Here is a 21,482-nt window from a genome sequence, read left to right on the forward strand (position 1 = left end):
CTCCATCTGCTCTGGTTCTGAAGTAAGGATGAGTTGGAAAAAAATCAATAGGCTGCCAGGATGAAGGCCAGGGATGATGGTGAACTGGCGAAACTGTCTATGTTGGATGGGTTTGCTAGACCACTTCAATTTGTATTGAAAACACTCACAGAACTGTTTTGTTCAAGATAATACTTTCTAAATGCAACAAAAACATGCTATAAATGCATTTTTTGTTTTACAGAAATGTTTGACTAAGTACGGAATTTAATATTTTTGTAGTTCAGTGAACCAGTTACAGATGTCTAAGACAGAATTCATAAGAAAAAGGAAGCCTTTTTTTCTACTTTACACTGCGCTATTAGCTAAACACTGCCAACAATAATAAACCACATTAAACAATGTTTTTGTATTCAATTGTTATGCTCAAAATGTACTTCTTTTGGGGCTCTTTCTGTGAATAATTTTAACATTAGTGATTTGGATTTTGAGATATTCTTCAGTACTCCCTTATAATGTGAAATTAAAATGCCTTTAGTCAAATCTCTCTCAGTTTATGAGTTATATATTATGATACACTTTACAATAAGGTTTCATTAGTTAACATTAGTTAAATACATTAGTTAACATGAACTAATAATGAACTGCACTTTGTTAATGTTAATTTAACATTTACCAATAAATTATTAAAATCAAAAGTTGTATTTGTTAACATTAATGTACTGTGAACTGACATGAACAATGAACAACTGTATTTTTAATAACGTTAACAAAGATTAACAAATACTGTAACAAATGTATTGCTCGTTAGGTCATGTTAGTTTATACATTAACTGATGTTAACAAATGAGACCTTATTGTAAAGTTACTGATATTTTATGTTTATGGCTTTGTTGGTTTCAAAAATCTAGTGTTTCTTGCAAAATTCATTTTAGGACCAAAACAATAGCCTAGGCAATTTTGTATGTACAGTACATGTTTCATGAATGCATTGTTTTTACATTTTGCAGAAAAGCCTGAAATAGGCTGTTTAATGACATGTCTTCTTGTATTGAGACAACTTGCCCATCAAGTTTCACCAAAGTTTTCTTACAGCATCTTTTTTCCTGGGCAATTTGTGTTCAAATCGAAATGTTTAAAAGCTTTAAGACTTTAGGCTATGTTCTTGTACAAAAATTGACTTTCAAAAATAAACCTATACCGTGAGAAATATCCGATCGAAACGTGTGACAACTAGCCCCGGTTAAACTCCCATTTATAAATCTTTGAGTTATTCTTGTCACTCATATGGTTTATGCCACCATAGTCCTCCATAATTTTGGTTTAGACCACATTACATAGTCCCAAGTGCCCAAGTTTCATGCAAATATAGCGCCTCTATGAGCATCATTACATATTCCAGACAAATACTTTGCGTGCACTGCTTTTACAGAGTTTCTGAAGCAGGGCGAACCAGCGTGCCCTCATTAAAATGAATACGGCCGAAAGCCTTTTATCCTCGTGGGAAATAAACCGAGCGCGCGAGTCAAATTCACTTTGCCGCACCACCCACAGGAGGAGCGCGCGCCCAATTGAATCAACGCTCGCCGCTGCATTTGAAAGCGACGTTCACTTGAGTCCCCGTGGGTACACCGCTCATTTCTCTCTGTCTCACTCTACATACCCGCTAGTCCGCCTCTGAAAGGTACAGACTCCTAAAGAAGAGAAGAAAACGAAGGGAGAAACCGGAGAGACTGCATTTGGTGCATGGCATGAAGACGCGACTGTTGGGGACCCGGCAGAGCATGGCACATCATGCCAGGATCTGAACTGAAACGGGGACCAGGTTTGGGCTCTTAGATATGGGTGTTAATAATAAGAAACGCTTGAGTTAGCTGGAGTAAAGGGTTAGGAATGTGCCTGATGTCGTTCGGTGTGACGCTTTTGGATGCGCAATTCTGGATGGGATGAAATCGCGTAACCGGGGGCCAAATCTAGGCGCTTAACGTGAGACCATCGATCTGAGCTCCCCAGAGCTGCGTGAAACCACATAAACATCCGTGTCGAGGGGGCAACCACAGAAAGTTTCGCGATGGCTCTCGTCATGGAACCTGTTAGTAAATGGAGCCCCAGTCAAGTTGTGGACTGGATGAAAGGTACGTGATGCGTTTTGGTCCCTAAACCCACAAAGCCCATTATTTAGCCTACTAAATAATCGAATGGCGCAGGGTAGGCCTATTCTTAAATTTTTAGTGATATATATCAAATCGTGTATGTTCTATTTGGGTATTCTTGAGCGTACAGGTGTCTGATGTTAATGATAGCAACCAGGGAATGAATTATTGGTGGACTGTTCGAGTCTCTAACTCTCACTTGAACCCCTCAAAGGGAGTCAGACAAAAAGTTTAAAAGTAGCCTGTGTTCTTTTACTTGTAACTATATGTTTGTGTGTCAATTAGTTCAGTACACACAAAAGTTATTTTACAAGTCAGAAAGCACTAGCCTAATAGCCTCTAGCGAACAGAAGTCCCGTTTGCCTGAGGAGGTAACCATAGCAACAGTTCGCTGCTCGAGCGCTTTCCGTTAGGATCGGTATGGGATATAAAAACACGATTAATGTAATTATTTATCTATTTGTTTTTGAGTTACACATCACAAATATATCACAAGAACTTTAAAGTTTTGTTAAAATGTCTTTAAAATAGCTGACTGTTAGATATAGGCGCACTGATGTTACAAACCTCGACAGAAACTTGCTGACAGAAATTCCTTTAAAAGTCGAACGCCCTTAAAGCCATTGATTAATACATATACTAACCATATATACTAGCATAATTCGGCCAACTAAAGATAGCCTATCAGCTACTTATCTATAATCACAAATAACCTGTTAGATATAATAATGTCCTGTTAGAATTTAACTTTGTTATTTCACAAAAAGAGCTTGAACTCCAACAGACACTGCCAGTAATGGGAATGCTGGTTACGGAGCGTCAAAAATCACCGTTTCCATTAGGTAATCTAAATTTTATAAGCATATAGTTGAAGAAAAGAAGCAGAATCTTTGACGCGCGGAGGCGGAGGGGCCATTACGCGCCTTCTCTGCTCTCGTGGGCGTGGGCGGCGTGTCTAGATTCGTCATCAGAATAACAAATCGAGCAGTGAGTTATCGAGGTTGTTTGACAGGATTCGAGTGCATCCCAGTGGGATAGTGATTCACAGATCTGTGATATAAGGCTTGTTATGATATCAGTCAAAAGTGTTCTTAATATCATGTCCTGGAGCTAATATGATAGAAATATGTGAGAATATAAGAATAACACCTCTGGCATGTGCAAAAGATGAAGGTTATGAAAGCAGCATAATTGTGCCATTTTAATAGACTTTTGCATTGGTTCACTGGAAGCCTCGGATGTAAAGTTACTATAATAGTAATAGTTCTATTGATGAAGTAACATTGATTATTGACAGATATGAGTTTGTATTAATAAATTAGGCTAATACATGGTCTCGCTAATCCTGAATAGGTCAAAGCTTTGGATGGAACTAAATTCTTTCATTAAAGGCAGGGTAGGAGATTGGTTTCCAGAATTATTATTTTTTTGTTATGCTGGTTGAAAGTTTCCTCACATCCTGATAGCAATCACTAAGTTAAGTGGTCTTAATGTATTTATATACATTATAGTATATATGTCTGTGGAAGGCGTATAACCATAAAATGTTCATCCAATCATTGCATTCGGTCTGAATGCAATGGTACGATGGCCTACCTACCTGTCAACATATACTTCCATACCTTCGCGCACCCTGCTCGCGCAGACATTTCATGCTATGCAGAGTTAGACAGACGTCAGTCACCGAGCACCGCAACCAAAACAGCAGCCACATTTTACCTTTTACAGTTCCTCCTGAACCAAAACATTGAGCTTATGCTGCGTTAACTGCGCCATAACTACTGTAATTTGGAAGAGATGCAAACCCGTGACGTTATACTCAAATGTATGTGTTTCAATGGCAACACTATCAACGCTGAAATGAATCTGAAGCAGTCAGGTGGTACAGGTCAGTGCTCTTTAAGTTGTTCATGTTCATTATTATTGTAATGTTATGTGCTTTGAGACATGAGGTAGCCTAGTTTAACGCCGTCTTTGCAAACTCTGCTGTGTGAGTTCATGTGTTTTGAAGAAGGTGTGGCTTTGGTGAGCGCTATGAAGGGAGGGTGGGATCTCATGCTTTTAAATCTAGCTTGCTATTGCTAGCAGTGCCGAAAGTTGCCTACCCTACCTTTTAGCTATGGACTTTTGCATGTGTACTAAAATTATTCAGTGTTTGTGTCTTGACGCATTTGTTTGTCAATGTGAGCATCTGTGGAGAACAGCTGAGAGACTAACCATCAGAGAAGAAGGCCTTATCAGGAGGGATATTTGCCCTCATTTTGGATTCAAATTGTTGTGTACCAGGTTTAGTGCAGCGAGTTACTGCAATCAGATTTATTGGTGTGCTCTCTATCAATTTGTCTCATGATTTGTCCTTTCAGATGTGTACCTATAAGCTATAAAATCTACCTAGTCACATTAGCGGCTTGGTTTTGACCCTTACTTTCCCAATTACAAGCATATAACCTGGAAATAGAGCTGTGAAATTTTACCTGCTTGTGGAGAGAAGATTAATTTAATAGCATGGCTAATGCAGCTTAAAGGGAGACAGGATGTAGCTGAATCAGTCTGGTTTAGGCTAAATTGAAGTGGAGGCTCAGGCTTCTTTGGTGTGCGTGTGTGTTGGAGGGGTACATATGTACATCAGCTTTAGGTCAAACTGCATCTGTGACTTATAGTTAATCTATTTTTCAGTTTGTGACTCAGAGAGTTTGTGAGTGTTTTGATCGCACCTCCCCAGGCCTACACATTACACTCAGCACACCCCCTCTATGGCCCTCTCTAAATGCCATTATTAAAGTCTTGCTAATAGTGTATCGGTGCTCTGAAGGCTGCCTGGAGTGCCATAAACTCAGAATCAGCAAAACATTTGGAATAAAGTGTTGGACATCTCCAACAGCTTTCATGTGGAAATAGGAGCAATTTTGCCCATGTCGAACAAGAGTCATTCACCTCAGATGCAATGATCTTTACACTGAAAAAAAAAAAAAAATTGGTATAGAATCAATTTTCACATAGAAATTGCTAGCAAATGTCACAAGCAATTACAAAGAAACAACAAGTAACACACTGAATCTTACACGAAATTTTGTAGTATAAAAACTAAAATAGTATTTTACAGTGTAGCACCTGCATTTTTTTCTGTGTCTGGTTACCGGAGGTAGTACATATTAATTTGTAGCAAAGTAACAATCTTTCTTTTTCTTTCCCAATACAGATTTTCTGTTATTAATGACTTTTAGAGATAGTTTACCCCAAAATGAATATTCTGTCATCCTTAAGTCATTCCAGACCTGTGTGGAACAGAAAAGACGATATTCTGTAAAATATTTTTAAAATGTGTTTGTCCATACAGTGAAAGTCAATGGGGTCCAAAAAAAAACATTGGACCCCATTGGCTTTCATTATATGGACAAAAAAGGACAAAACTTCTTTTGTGTTGTACAGAAGAAAAAAATATTTGGAACAACATGAGGATGGGTAAATTATAACAATATTATTTTATATATGGACTATCGCTTTAAATTTTGGTTGAACCAAAATTGTTCCCTTTTGGTTGAACTGTATGGCTTCAGAAAACTTGCCAAGAAGGGACTGGTGTTGTATTTGATTAGCCTGAGATGTGGAAGCTGTCTGGAATCATTGAGACTGTGATTAATATGCATTTAATGAGAGATGTGCAGCTGAAAGAAGTGAAAGAGAAGGATTGTGAAGATGGAGATGAAGAAGCAAGTGAGAGGTAGAGCTAAGGCTGATTATTGGTAAATGGAGGGTTCCTAAGACTTGCATTTTTAATGCTCTTGAATGAATATATTGCTTTGCAGTTGTTGTGGTGTCTCAGAGCCATGCTGGGCCTTTAATAAACAGTGTTTAGGAAAGATGGGACAACGGGTACAGAAGGAAATTTAATGGTGCATCAGCCTGTACCCTGGAGACTTAAAAGGTTTAACAGAACGATCGCTCCGTTCTGAAATACCATGACCTCAGTGTCTTGGTTAAAAGGTAACTATCAACAGATGTTGCAAACCAACAAATCACAATATGTTTGCGTCTGTATGATTATTTCTTAGAGCTGCACATTTTGGCCAAAAATATCACATTATAATCATTTTGTTTTAATATTGTGTTTATGATTTGAACTGCAATATGATAAACATTCAAAATATCAAGGATACAATAACAAAAATACATAAGAAATCGCAATGCTTTGATCTCCAAGTTGTGTTTTGCCTAAGACACATTGTACCTGGCCTTGAAAGTGAACTTTGATATAATAATAATATAATAAATAAATAAATAATATATATATATATATATATATTAGGGCTGTCAAACGATTAATCGCGATTAATCGCATCCAAAATAAAAGTTTGTGTTTACATAATATATGTGTGTGTATGGAGTATAATTATTTTCTATATATAAATACACACACATGCATATATATATTAAAGAAAAATGTGCTATTTATATGTAAAATATTTATATATAATATAAATATATATACACAGTATATACACACATGCATGTGTGTGTATTTATATATAGAAAATAATTATACACCGTACACACACATATATTATGTAAAAACAAACTTTTATTTTGGATGCGATTAATCGCGATTAATCGTTTGACAGCCCTAATATATATATATATATATATTTTTTATTATTGTTTAAAATAAATATTTTACAGATATAAATATTTTAATGTTTTACTAAAATGTATTTTTGCATCAAACATTGAATTCTGCATGTGGTTTTTGTCTTGTTTTTGTCCAGTTGACTATTCATGTTTTGCTCTCCATGCGTTTCATAATATTATGACACAATATTGTAATTTGCATTGAACAACTTACAGATACTCAACCTAAATTTGTAATTGTTGTAATGATGGCAGATTTGAAGTCATGGAAACGTGACCTTTTAAGTTCACTCAAGACATTTCCTTGAAATAATTAAGCCAGCTGTTGTCTTCATGTCATCACTATTTAAAGATCGAACAATTTTTTCCCAGTGTTCGGAATGCAACAGCTGGAAACACATCTTCAGGGTGTCTGTGGGTGTGTATGCCTACTCCTTCCTCTTGATTAGCTTTCTGACCGCAGGGCTTTCGATCTAATCAAGTTCTGTCACATCACTGCGGCCTTACAAACTCTCATAGGCAGCAAGCCTCTTCTCTCCATCTCTCTATCACCATCTCTGACTTGCTTTTTGCTCTTTCCCATAAGTGCTACTGAATGTATAATCATCTCCTGCGGCTAACCAGTATGCATCACTTTCCTTGAATACGGTATGCTTTGGTAAAAGCAACAGAGGCACAACTCTCATTTTTGTTATTGTGAGAACTAGCCTATTAGAAATGTTACATAACAATTTAACAAAATTGACCTAACATAAAATTATGAGCAAAATACATATATATTTATAATGCTGTTGACTATTCATCCAGCTTAACCACTAATTTTTTTCTTTTATTCAAGTTTTTGGTAGATTTTTTTTTTTTCAGGCCCTATTTAGTGTTTCAGGCTCTATTTGTAGAAAAGTCAATGTATCTGCACACATTCCAGGGAACAGAGAAATAAACATCTCAGCTTCTGATTGGAGGCCCGTCTCTGATGCCAATGCCTCCATCTCTAAAGATCAGGGTGGAGCACTTTGGCTAAACTAGAACCAGCATCTGTGGTTTCCTAGTTAGACTGTGGTCCTGCATGGTTTTGCTGTGCTTTTGTGGCTTGTGGTTTTACTGGAAGGCAGCACTATTTCAGATAGAGCCGTTGCCTCAGAGGAGTGTTCAATATAATAACCAAGCGACACTAGAAGCTGTGCACTGGAGCCTATAAATGTGCTGATGGACCATTCAAGTCCTGAATCACCTACTGAGATATTTTGGTATCAAAATCAATTCAGCTGAGAATCGTTCATCACACGAATGCCTGTGATGAATAGATAAAGATGACTGAGTGATAACTCTTTTATGGCTCATTAGACTCTGTTGTGCTCATTTAAATATCAACTTTGTTTCAGATTTTTTCCTTTTCTTTTGAATATATTTGTGAAGTAATAATAATAATAATTATTATTTTTAACATTATACTATATAATATATAAAGCTATACAAAAAATCTGTAATGCTTATTTAAATATCAACTTTGTCTCGGATTTTTCCTCAAAATCCTTTGAAAATTCCTTTGGAATTTATTTGCAAAAACAAAACTTGTATGTTTCTGTAATATATTATTAATATTAACAACAATAATAATTTATATATATATATATATATATATATATATATATATTTTTTTTTTTTTTTTTTTTGTAATAGATTAGTAAATAAAATAATAAATCATTATTGTTTCTATTATTAGGAATTTTGAAGGGAAAAAAAATGGACACAAAGTTGATGTAGGCCTATTTCTATTATTATTATTAAATAAAAAGAGAAACAAATTAAACGATTCATTTACATACAGTGATATATACAGTGATATATACAGCGACCTTGAGTGTCCAGAAAGGCGCCAAATAAATAAAATGTATTATTATTATTATTATATATAGCCTAGCCATATTGTGGATAGAAAAATCTGAGAAGCTTGCAGCAGTAGCTATATCATGCCTGTCTATAGTAAACAATTGAGATAGTAACCCTCCGGATGCTACATGCACATAGATATAATGATTAGGCCTATATATATAATTCAAAACCCTTCAAAAATTTCAACTTATTCACTTTGAACTCATTTTCCTGTCTGGCATCCTTCACTTAAACTTTTTTTTTAACAAACGAGCAAAAAAAGAATCGCAGCTTCAGCTGAAATATCTTGACAGAAAGATGAAAGACCATGTTACGGCTCGGCTCTCTCGCTCCACTACACATTCATAATTGATTGTCATGTAGGAAGGTGCATTAGCTGCTTTTTGGGATGTTTGCCTGAAATGACACGCTGTCGTTTAGCGGTTTTCAGCTCGGAATGGTTTGGTTTGATACTTTTTCTGATGGTTTATGAGGCTAATGTTGGTGTGCTTGAGTGGAAAATGTATAGCACGCATTTATGGAGGTCATTAGAGCATATGTACTCGCGCACACGTATCAGGCTCTCCAAGGCATTTTGGGGATTCCAGGCCTGTCTCCGGGGTGTGTCCTAAGGGAACACATGAATATTGTATTTCGTATGACATGTGGCAGAGCTGGGGAGGATTGACTGCGTGTGTGTGTGACAGAAATACAGAGAGCGAGAGGAAGAAAGCGAGGTTAAAGACCTTTGAATAATAATACACACACACACGCAGAGCTTTAGCATTGCGTCCTGGGCTGCAGCTTCGAGGGGCGGGTGTGTGGGTGTGTGGCTTGGCTCAGGGCGACTCTTCCCTCCTGTGAAAAAGTGTAAAAGTGTGTTTGTGTGCTGTCAGTGGGTGTAAAGGGTGTGAGTCATCTCTGAATCACTTTATAGAACTGAAGAACCGCAGTATAGAGGGAAATATTCAGCAAAACACTCCAGAAAGGTAGCAATACAGTATGTACTCAGTAAGAGACTGTACGCTCTGCGCCGCATCCTGTCTGTCAGTGCTCACATTTTTCAGGAGGGTGATTTTAAGATTGTCTGTAGTTTATAAGGAATGAAACCACCACAACAAGGCCACCCCAAAAAAGTCATTAATCAAACTGGCCAAGAGCTGCATAGTTTTACAGATGGGAGGGAAACAGATTAGCTTGAACAATAAAGTTATGTGTCTGCAGGGAGTAGAGCATCTGTTAGGAGACGTACTTGGTGGGAAACACCTGGGTTCCTCTGCTGATGCTCTGGATTCAGATCATTACTCAAGAGTCAGTACCTGAGAGCAATCAGAAACCGTTTTTTTAGATGGTTAATGTGAAAATGGGATTCATGATCAGGTGTTAATGCTTGGGAGCCATTATAAACAACCAGATAGATAGGAGAACAGAAATGTTGTTGTGTCTGTGATGGTCCAAGTCAAGTTTGTTGTCATTATTTTAGGAAAGAAAATGAATCTTATGTATGTGTTCAATAGAGTTACAGAAGAGATCTCAACAACATCTCAAACTGCACACAAATTTACCAAATCTGTAATATGATCTCACATTCTTCATGTCTAAATTCTTACAAGAGGCAGGGATTTCAGAAAAAGTGCTCTAGTTGTGCCAAGATTATGGAATCAAAAATAAGAGATATGAACTCATATTGTCTGATTATTTTAAGACCTAATTAATTATCTGAGCTGTAATATCGACATTTTATTTTAGCTCTATATTTTTATATAGGTCCCATTTGTGTCCATTTCTCTTAAAAGGAATTTTAGGAGAAACATCTGAGAATATAGGCAAGGGATTATTACGAATATGAACAAAAATATGTATGTGGACGTGTTTGGTGGATTTGCTTATTAAAAATGGAAATCATGAAGATTTGATTGGTTGACTGAACGAGATTTGAAGATCAAGTCAGTGAAATTATTTGATCTTCCCATTAGCTGGTACTTCAATGAGACCTAACTGAGAACTCAGTTAAGTCTCCTGAGCAAAGAAAGGAAAAATGTTAAACTATTCAATTTCTCTGGAGTTTTAGAAATGGTTACATGCTAGTATATTCTTTCCCATGCATTAAAATGTACACTCAACATAAAAAAGTATTAAAAAAAAGTTTTTATTGCAAGGATAGTGAACAGATGACAGGAAACAATCAGGAGATGAGAAGGGAGTGGGATTGGGAAATGAGTCGATCTAGATCCAAACTCATAGTCAGAGCATGTGCTAGCTTTTTCTCTATTATAATACTGTAAAACCAAACAAGCTGATGTGAAGAACCTACTGTATAGTGTAACCTCAAGAATGTTACTCTGAAGACTATAGGCATCTCAAGGACTATACACAAAGAACCAGTTATATTATGTTCACAGCAAGAGAAAAGAAACCAATCTAGAATAGTGTGTTCATTTTGTTGTGGAAGACTGTATTTATGAACAATTCACTGTTGGTCCAAGAACCAGCCCTTCAGCTCTCCTACTTCAGCAGAGGCTCGAGGTCTGGCTCTGCACAGCTGGATGGCTCATTTTAAGACAGGGTTTATTTAACTGATGAATTTCTCATCTCCAGAAGTCCCCTATGGCTTTGAGATTAAGTGACGGCAGAGCAAGGACGATTTAGTGGTGGACACACACACATAGAGCCTCTTCGCAGGTGGTGTCATGGCAGAACGACGAAAAACCTGTGTAGGAGTTCACAGCTGATTCATGGGTATTCTTATCCCATCCTTTTGCGGCCTGTATTCATGTTTCTTTTCAGGGACGTTACACCTTTTAGTAACCATAACTAAGGCTACATTCACACTGTAAGCCTTTGTGCTTATTGATCAGGTCCGATTTTTTGTTTGTTTTTGTTTCTTTGTTCACATTACTTTTTAAATGTGGCCATTCTGGCCAATATCAGATTTCGAGGGTGAACTGGTCGCAGCTCTGCGCAAAAGAACAATAACAAAGACGGCATGCATGTAGCATGATGTCATACAGAAGTAAATGTCATGGAGACCATTAAAGTCAGGATTTAAGGTGATTTGCAGCAGAAGCCAGTGAATTTGAGTGCAGGCGGTAAAGAGGATGAAGACGAGGATTGAGCACTAAGACTTGCAGTGTGAACCCAGACTAAAAGTAGCGACTATTCAGTAGAGTGACAGCTTAGTGTATATTTTTCAGAAACAAGATAACTTTTCCCAACAAGTAGCCTTGTACCTCACCAAGCCGTTAAATTGGTGATATTTTGTCGATAAACTATGTTCACAACTTTAAATCCAAGCAAACTCTCTAATGTGGCTTTCGAAAGTCCGATTCATTTTAGTGAATAGGTTTGTTTGAATGATTCAATTTTTTTTTAATCTTATCAATTTGAGGCATTTACACTTTTTTGGTAGCCAAATCGTTTTTTACTTATTTACATAAATCAGTGTGTTTTCTTGTTTTATTAGTGGTATTTAGGGTAGATTTACCAGTTGCCACTGTGATCTACTGTTTTTATGCAAAAATTAATTATGGCAAATCTGAATTGTGAGCAGCCATTACTTTAGTCTTCAGTGTCAGAAATCCTTCAGAAATCATTCTAATATTTGATACTCAGGAAACATTTATGATTACGGAGTGTCTATTTACACCAAGTGCAAATAGCCCACCCTGCTGGCAAAGGCTATTTATCTCCTAAGGAACATTACTATTTTCCAATTGCATATCAGCTCAGAGAGTTAATTTTAAATAAATATTCAGCAACTGGAAATAAAGTGCCTAATGGGTATTTAGTAGCTGGAAAAAAAGTGTTTTGGAGTGGGATTAGGAGTAGGTGTAAGGTTGGGCTTTAAAGACAGGGGCAAGTAATGTCCCAATAAAGCTGCATCCATTTTTTTAAATAAATATAATCATATACACTGAATATGTTGTAATTTTTGCATACTACCAAACAAATGCATTATGCAAATTCTTATTCTAGCTCCCCACCTCCCCAGCACCACCTGCCTATCTGTTACGAAGGTGTCTCCCTCTCTCTATCAGCAGCAGCATGTTTCTATTAATTTTATGTTCCGAGCATTTAGCAAAAGCAAGTCATACTTGCTCTGCAGCAGCAGCCGTGGCAGCGTATAGCAGATCTAGTCTGCAAAGACCAAACCTATGTAGGCATATTATCCTGGTTAGACACATTCATGGGTCAACATATTTTGTTGATCCTGGAACAACATTACAGTCGAAAAATGGAATTATAACCATATTCCTACCTCTAAACCTAACCCTACCCATAAGTTATCCCTAAAATCAGAGGGAAATGATAGGTGAATAACTGACATAGAAGCACCTACTCTGGTTGTAAGCCTAAACTTGACCTAAACTGTAAACTTCAAATCTGATTGGTTGATTGGAATGTTGTTCCAGTATCAACAAAGATGTTGATCCATGTTGCACTTGGTGAAATCAGGTTCTGCCCTATGTACATTCTATTTACATTAATACAATGTTTTACAAACTATCCCGAGAGTTGTCATGACTGAACTACGTTTTTAAAAGTGTAGCTTTAGATTAGTTTAACTACTAACAACTAGGTAACTTGTAACTTGGAAATCAACATAGTTACCCCATCACCGCTATCTGTAAACCATTACATTTTGAAAAAACAGGAGCCTTAAAACAAATCAGAAAAGCACTTTGAGTTTCCAATAAGACCTTGAGCACTTTGTGCACCTTGAACGGTTGTCACGACAACCCTTTCAGTGGTCACCAAGTCTGCATAATGCACAGCACAGCTGCCAGAAATGAGATGAAGAATGAAGATTGATAGAATATAGAGAGAAGAGCACGAATAAATGACATTGCTTAGACTGCATCTGGGAGAGTTGGGAAGGTTCAGAATATCCGTAACTCTAGAGCTTTTTACCAGATAGTTTTATCTATCATTCAATGACGGGAAGCCAGGGAGGTGTTTAATACGTGTCATATTTTAAGTGCTCAGGCTAAGCTTTTTTCTTTATATCCTTTTGGCCCATTTTTCTGGCTTTTTCTCTCTCTCTCCCTGCAGTTTTACTGTGCTACCTGTCAGAGGGAGCAGGCCATGTGCAATGAATAATGCACTATAACAGAGCGAGGCTATTCTAATACTCCTGTGCGAGCGAGTGTGTGCAGAGAGCGAGATCGAGATAGGTGTCTGTTCAGAACAGAATATATAATCGGTAAATAATTTGTTTATAAATCAACTATAGTGATGAATTAATGGCATGCTGCTTGAGTGTAAGCAGGAGGCACCCTGGCTGTCTTCACTGCGGTAAAAAAAAGTTGCTGCATTAAATTTTCCTCCACAACTTGTAACATTCTAAAACAACATTCAGAGGCAATAAATACTACATTAAGGCAGTTCTAAGATAGCATTCTATGTGTGTGTTGTTAACTTAAAGCCTGTCAATCAACATTAGAGAGCCACCCTGAATAACGCAAGGACATTAGACCTCTGCCAAAAGTGTATTCAATTAAATTCAATTCAATTCACATTTATTTGTATAGCGCTTTTCACAATGCACATCGTTTCAAAGCAGCGTTACAGAAAATGCATGTGCCTACATTACAATTTAGAGTGATCTGTTATCAGAGGTAGCTTTCTAAGTTATGAATTTCAGAATCACAGTTAGATAAAAATGTACCAATTTAAACAATGTAATAATTTAAGGCAGAAACAATGAGCTCATTGAAGTAATGAATACTTGTTTGTTAACAAATGATTATGATTGTGCTATTATAGAAAATTGTAGCATTGGTGATTAGAATATAAATCTAAAAAAATGTTTATAATGAACCCAGAAACTGCCCATACATAAATTTACGGTCAGGAGCCGCTACTGGTAACTAAATAACAGATAGGAGTTTCAGCCAAAATGTCTTTATTGGTGCATCTATTGTTGCTTGAGTTCATAGGGCCTGAGTCAAAATATTTAAGGGCCTTGTCACAGGGCCCAATTGTCTTCCCTCTGATGATGGCCATAGGTACATTACCAAGATTACAACTGATCTTTCACGCTCTCTCAATACCCTTCTTTCATTATTTCATTTCTAAATCTCTTCATCCTGTTGCCCACATATCATTAACAACATTAACTAACAATTAACTGTTCACTTGCACCTGTCCAGTGTGTGATTGTGAATCAGAGCCACAGCATCAGCAGAAGTTCGTCATTGCGCTCATTTCAAGATTCGCATCTTTAGCCGTATACCTTCCACGTTAAATTCAGACCTCGGATCACCAACTAAGTATTTAACAACAGAAAGGGTCGCTCTATAATGAGTCAGATATTGTTTAGCAGTAATGACTGTTATTTTTGCTGTCTTGGCAAATGAGTTTTGGCCCGTTCTGTTAATGAGCTGGCTGTGTTAGGTTTAATTATTAGAGGGCAGCTAGTGAGATTAAAAAGAGTCCTCTTACATACACTATCATAAACACATGCACATGCTGTAAGCAAAATATGTAAATCCTGCAGTTATGTACGTTGTGTCTCACAGCAGCTGTTGGGAGATCACGGCTGCTGTGAGACGTGCCTTTGGGAAACAGACTGCCCAAGACTGACAAATGCAGTCCAACAAGTGTGTGTCACTATAGAGAGAGTGTGTGTTGTCACCTGTTTGATGGTGACAGTTGTGAATGGTGGTGTTTTCGAAACTTTCTAGATCCCTCACTGTTTATTAGACTCTTTCTCTGTATTTATAGCTTTCATAGTCACATCTATCCTGTACAGCTGACGGCAGCTTTATTATTTTGATTTGTGTGTGCATCCCATCGGGTTTTCAGAAGCATTACCGTAGACAGTGCAGCAATCATTTATGATTTGATTTAGGATGGTTTTGATTCTGGACACGCAGCTTTACTGATATACACTTTCTATATAACCTTCTGTCAGGCACTTCTTATATAGAACCTTTTAGGGGTTCCCATCATGGGATTGTTTTGTGGATTTAGTTTGAATTCATTTTATTTTAATTCTTTTTGTCATTTTAATTAAATTTTAATGTTTAAACAGCTCATAAATATGCTTTATCAGTTGAAAAAAATTAATGTAATTATACATTATTAAAGTAAGTATTATGCAATCATTTAAAGTGTAGCTTCACCGATTTTCACCTCGCTTTTTCTTGTTACAATGTCAGGAGAATATATAAATGAACCATGTTTACTTGTTGTCTGTTACCTGGACCGAGAAATTCACATTAATTATGAGCAAACGTCTGCCCGATGGTGCAAAACGCGCCTTCAGGCGGACTTTTGACAGCTCCAGGGCTTTTGTGAAGACTACAAATACTTCAACATTTTACCTGCCCCCGGACAGTTGAATTGACAGAGGGTTATTAACAACACAGTGATTGTAAGAGTAGGTTTAACACTGAAAATTGCATCGTACTTTAAAAACACATTATGGTAAAAATGGAACAATATGAGAACATCTTTCTTACATGTACACGCGACAGCGTTTTGATTTGGTGGAACTGACAGAACAGCAGTTTCTTGCAGTTTTTTTCCCCTCCATTTGGCCTAAAATACTGTATTTGCCATCCAGTTTTGAAATGTTGACTACAAACACTGAGGCTTTTCAGATTTTCCGTCGCAGTGTTCCATATTTAAGATCCTTTACAGCCTTTAGCCGCTACCAATGCGGTAGATTGTTCACTGGAAACCGGAAATAACTCGCTCCTGCTAAATGTTTACTCTTTGAATTCTTGCACCCGGGAACAATTACGACTAAAAGGTTGCTAAGACGTTTTTCCTACAAAAGCAAGGCGGTATTTGACTGGTTAAGCGTATCCATAGCTAACTGGTAGTGGCCTTGGACGACAACATGTCCAGCACAGTGTGTTGAAGTTTTCCTACCTATTTTCCTAAAGGAAAGACAACAGCCCTTTTCCTCTGTTTTATCTAGTCAGGTAGCACCAATTTCCAAAATTGGTTCGCCTTTCTTCTGCATAGGCAGCCCAGTTTTATTGAAAGCTCATTTTGCCAGTCGTGAAGAATACCTTTTTCTCATTATATAGAAACTTTTTGGCATAAAGGGTTTTTTAAAATTGAGTCAAGAACCTAAGGTTCTACATTAACCCCCATTGAACCTTTTTCTAGAATGTAGATCTCAAAATTGTCTCATTTAAACAAACTTTATTACGCTCCCACACAAATTCTATTCACGTGCACTTTTTTTTGGACAGTGATTCTGTCCATCTAATGAACCTCTCCCTCAAACATGGGAAAGCTTAGAGGTTATGATGTTGCTTAGCTGTCATTTACTGTCAGTTTGATGGATATGCAACATTATTAGGATTGTGTGCTGCATTTGGCATGGACAGCTCTGATGACATTATAATTTATTATCAGTTACAGCTGCTTTAAGTTAACTAAAGTGTTTTGAAATAAATTACACCAAAGTGGATCTGAATCTTGTTTATGTTTGTTTATACAAATTATGGCGATATTCATTTCAAGGTTTATTTACAGTATACAATGTAGGCTAGATATCAAAATGACTCTGTTAATCATTAATAGTGGTCAAGTGCAATGTTTCTGAAATTAATCAACAGAATTTGCATAAATATTTATTTCAGAGACCTTGCTCTTGTCCACTATTAAAGCTTTGATGAGCAATTATTAAATGTTCAACAGCATCAGCATTACTCATTTGCTCTCTAACAGAAACCAGGTCAGTGCTTCATTTACCAGTATCTTCACGCAAGGGGGTGTGGGTAATATTAGATACTTTTATTGTTTATTATGTTTATGCTCTTATTCTTGATTTTTTTTTTAAATTGAACATTAACCTTTGTGTGATTTTTATTCCATCTCAACAGTTCTATTTTTGCAAGTGAATAATAGTGATCTCTTCATTTTTGATGGATATATATTTTGTTAATAATTGTTGTCTAAATGCCTGTTATAGACCTTATTCAGAGCAGCGTAATGACAGGTATAAAAGCGAGGCTGTGAGGGATGGACTCACCGTGTTTTAAGAGATTTTACTCTTTGGCTGGCGCTGAGGCGGAGACGCTCAGTGCTTTTCATATATCACATCTATTCAGTGTTTTCAACCACGTAATGTTTATTTTAGGTTTCAGACATTTAAATAGACATTTAAATGAAGTAGCCTGCAATATAAAAAATACATTACATAGTTTGTTAAACTGAATCAGATGACAGTAAACCTTTTTGATTTTCAGTTTTGTTCAATAACAATAATGTTTCAATATATTTTCGTTAATATATTGGATGATGTATCATTGTCTTGTACAAGCTGTAAATGTACTGCTGTATTAAGGGGAACTTCTCCCATCTTTCCTATCTTTTGGGCACTTTAACCATAAATCCCATGGCTTTGGGATGATTTGTGATGTTCTAATATTTGTAAGTGAATCAGAGTTGACCCTAGGTTGTTGATGTTTTCTTAATGTCTCTACAGGTCTGGATGACTGCTTGCAGCAGTATATAAAGAACTTTGAACGGGAGAAGGTAGGAGGTGATCAGCTGCTGAGGATCACCCATCAGGAGCTGGAGGATCTGGGGGTGTCCCGCATCGGACACCAAGAGCTGATCCTGGAAGCTGTGGACCTGCTGTGCGCTCTGGTGAGAGCCTTTCTTTATACGCTTGATCCTACATCTGCTGTTCAACACTCTGTCAGCATGGTGGACACAGAGTCCCCTACTGCACAATGTTGACAAAGATATAGAGATGTCACTTATAGAGAAAAACAATATTGCATTCTGAAAAGACTAAAAACACTTGTTTGCATTTTCAACTGCCAATGAATGACAGCAGACTCACTCTATTTACTTATTTATTACGTTTACCTGGTCTTATTTCACACAATATATCAGAAAAAAAGAAACACAATCTAATAACTTAAAATTAAAATTTATAATATTACAAAAGTAAAAAAAAAAAAGTAACCAATGACTCTATTTTCTTATTTGTTGGCAGACACCAGTGGAATCATCTACTGCACAATGTTAACAAAGATATAGAGATACCACTTTTTTTGAGAAAAAATAATATCACATTCTGAAAAGACTACAAAAATGTTTGTTTGCATATGCTAACAATGAATGATAATGTTAAAAATGTAAAAAGGCTCTATTTACTTATTTATTAACTCTTTCCCCGCCATTTATTTATGGTAATTAAGTAATTTATGACACAACACATCCCCGTCATTGACAGAATTTTCGGTTCCACTTTATTTTGATAGTCCACTTTAGACATTCTACTAACTTTAAGTAACTTTGCAACTACATGTCAGCTAACTCTCATTAGAGTATTAGTAGACTGTAGGGTTTCGGGTTAGTAGAATAAGTTGACTTGTAGTTGCCAGGTTACTTATAGTCAGTAGAATGTCTATTTGGGGACCAACAAAATAAAGTGTTAGCAAATATTAAGCAGATGCTGCAACGTGATCTCATGAGAATACGTGTGTATTTTTACGTAAAGTGTAATTCTACCATACGTACATTTACTTACGTTTTATACACACAGAAACGTATAATACTGACGTATTTACAGCACTAAAACGTAAAATATTTACGTATTAACAGCACAAAAACGTAAATTATTTACGTATGAACAACTCTACCGACGTACATATTTGTACGTATTCTTATTTATGCATATTAAAATCGTGGCATTAATGTTTTGACTCTATTGCATTCAAATGTCTTATCAATTACGTTTTCAGTCGCATTTATTATTATTAAATGCATCTATCCAAACGTACAAAACGTACGTTTTCTATCTTTGAAAATTACGTATTAATACTACGTATTAACAATGAGACCAGGCTGTATAAATGCATTTATGGATATACGTTGAATCTATACGTATTTTAAGTTGTAATACGTAAATATAGATACGTATCGAACCTGAAATAACGTCCATATGATACGTAAAAGTCACTATAATACGTAAATATATATACGAATTGGATCGTTTTTATTTACGTCTAAATATGTACGTTTCGTGTGTGAGATCAGGCTGGATAGTCTACTATGACAGTTAGTTGAAATGTAGTTGCAAAGTTACTTATAGTTAGTAGAATGTTTAACGTGGACTATCGAAATAAAGTGTTATTCGAATTTTCTGGTAATCCATGATTTCTTTATATTACTATTTTATAAAGAAATATAAAATAGCCTAATAATAATAATAATAGTATTGGAGCCTCTTTTTTACAATCCACTCAAATTAATATTCAATTTCACTTTGAACAACGTCACATTACGGAGATGAAGGAAGTTTCAAATGCCATTTCATGCTCTCTTAAAAGTTAGAAGATTTAAGAGTTGCAGCTTCAATTTTATAAGATGATAATATTGTTCTCCTGGGAAAGATTTCCTCAGATTTGTTCTTAAAATGTCACTCAATCAGTATTTAAATGAGGCTTTTTGCTAGCTTGTTCCTTATTCTGTTACTGCTCTGTGTGCATGTGTGTCTCTTGACTATTTTTTATTGCTGAGATGTTCGACTGCTTGAAAATGATTTTCAGAAACGGTACCAAGAGTACAGACAGTGTGGGAGATGGGAAAGGATTTAGGCTGAAATTTGCTCTGCACCGCTTGAGCCTTTTACATTATCTAGCATTTAATAACTAGCTTTCCATCTAATTCTCTCTCTCTCTCCTCCACTTCCTCTCTCTCGAATCTCTCAGTTGAGGTATTAAAACAATGACTTACCAGCCCACGCTTTCAGAATGTCAGCAACATGACGGGAGGGAACAGACGACAGGATGATGTTTATCGCGTCCGTGTGAGCCGTCTCACAATCCTGAGTCTCTCCTCAGCCTTTATCCTTGTCCTTTTTATGTTTTACTCTTTTCCCATCTTCGCTTCAACCTGTCTTGTCTTTCTATCAGACATGTTTCTTGTTGCCTTTTCCTGATCTGTGAGATTTCTAACACAAGGTGAACTATAATGAGTGTGAGGTTTTGTGAGTGACTGTGAACCACTGGCCTGTGCTGCTGACATTTAGGAGAGCGTTAATCATAAATAGATGACTTTGCTGTGCTCTCTATCTGTTCTGAACGCTGATCCCAAATCAGAGCTGATGACATTCACGTTACACAGCTTGTGTGTGTGTGTGTGAATGTCAGCGTGTAGACATATTTCAACTGAATCATTCACTGAAACAAAATGAGATATTTTGCAGAATGTCCCTACTGCTCTTTTCCATACAATGAGCATAAGAGATAGTTCACTCAAAAATGTCATTTCAAACCTGTGACTTTCTTTTTTTTTGCACAAAAGAAGATATTTTGAAGAATGTTGGTAACCAAACCATTTTGATTTCCATTGTATAGACAAAAAAACATTGAGTCATTTCTCAGAATATCTTCTTTTATATTCCATGGAAGGAAACAGGTTTGGAACAACATGAGGGTGAGTAAATGACGATAGCATTTTAATTTGAGAGTGAACTATTTTTACATTTTTAGCTCTCGAATCTCATTTGCAGCTTTTAATTTCGAGAGTATCAAAATGAAACTTTTTAATGACTGAGAGATGAAAAGAAAACGTAATTTCAAATCTGTGTCATATTGAAGACTATGTCTGCTGGTTAAGATTAAGCTGAAATAATAAAATATAAATATTAGATGTAAAACATACAAAAAGTGCCATAATGGTATAAAAATAACCATAAGTGAATAAGACGTGATGTGCCCTGTTTCCCCACTGTAAGGTGTCTTTGAATCCGTCTTAGATACAAACTTGCACACAAATATTGATGGAAGCCAGAGAACTGTTGAGTCTTTATTGTTTGACAGCATATTGACCTCAGAGACACAGAGCGGCCCACTCTCTCCTTTCCTGTCT

General features: G+C 36.4%; 1 protein-coding gene across 18 annotated transcripts in view; it reads left to right on the plus strand.

The window, feature by feature from the left end:
• Positions 1-1,443: 1,443 nt before the first annotated feature.
• Positions 1,444-21,482, plus strand: part of cnksr2a (connector enhancer of kinase suppressor of Ras 2a) — a 94,046-nt gene continuing 74,007 nt past the window's right edge. For 5 of the 18 annotated variants that reach the window (XM_079863774.1, XM_079863767.1, XM_079863779.1 and 2 more), the window contains exons 1-2: positions 1,445-2,114; positions 18,082-18,245. In XM_079863774.1, the coding sequence (XP_079719900.1) occupies positions 2,051-2,114; positions 18,082-18,245 (228 nt within the window). In that variant the 5' untranslated portion in view covers positions 1,445-2,050. Of the gene's footprint in view, positions 2,115-18,081; positions 18,246-21,482 lie in introns of all 18 variants that reach the window. The other 13 variants (XM_079863778.1, XM_079863768.1, XM_079863769.1 and 10 more) reach the window with 4 other exon arrangements.

This window comes from Squalius cephalus (assembly GCF_949319135.1).
Source record: "Squalius cephalus genome assembly, chromosome: 25".
In the NCBI taxonomy this organism is placed as follows: Eukaryota; Metazoa; Chordata; class Actinopteri; order Cypriniformes; family Leuciscidae; genus Squalius; species Squalius cephalus.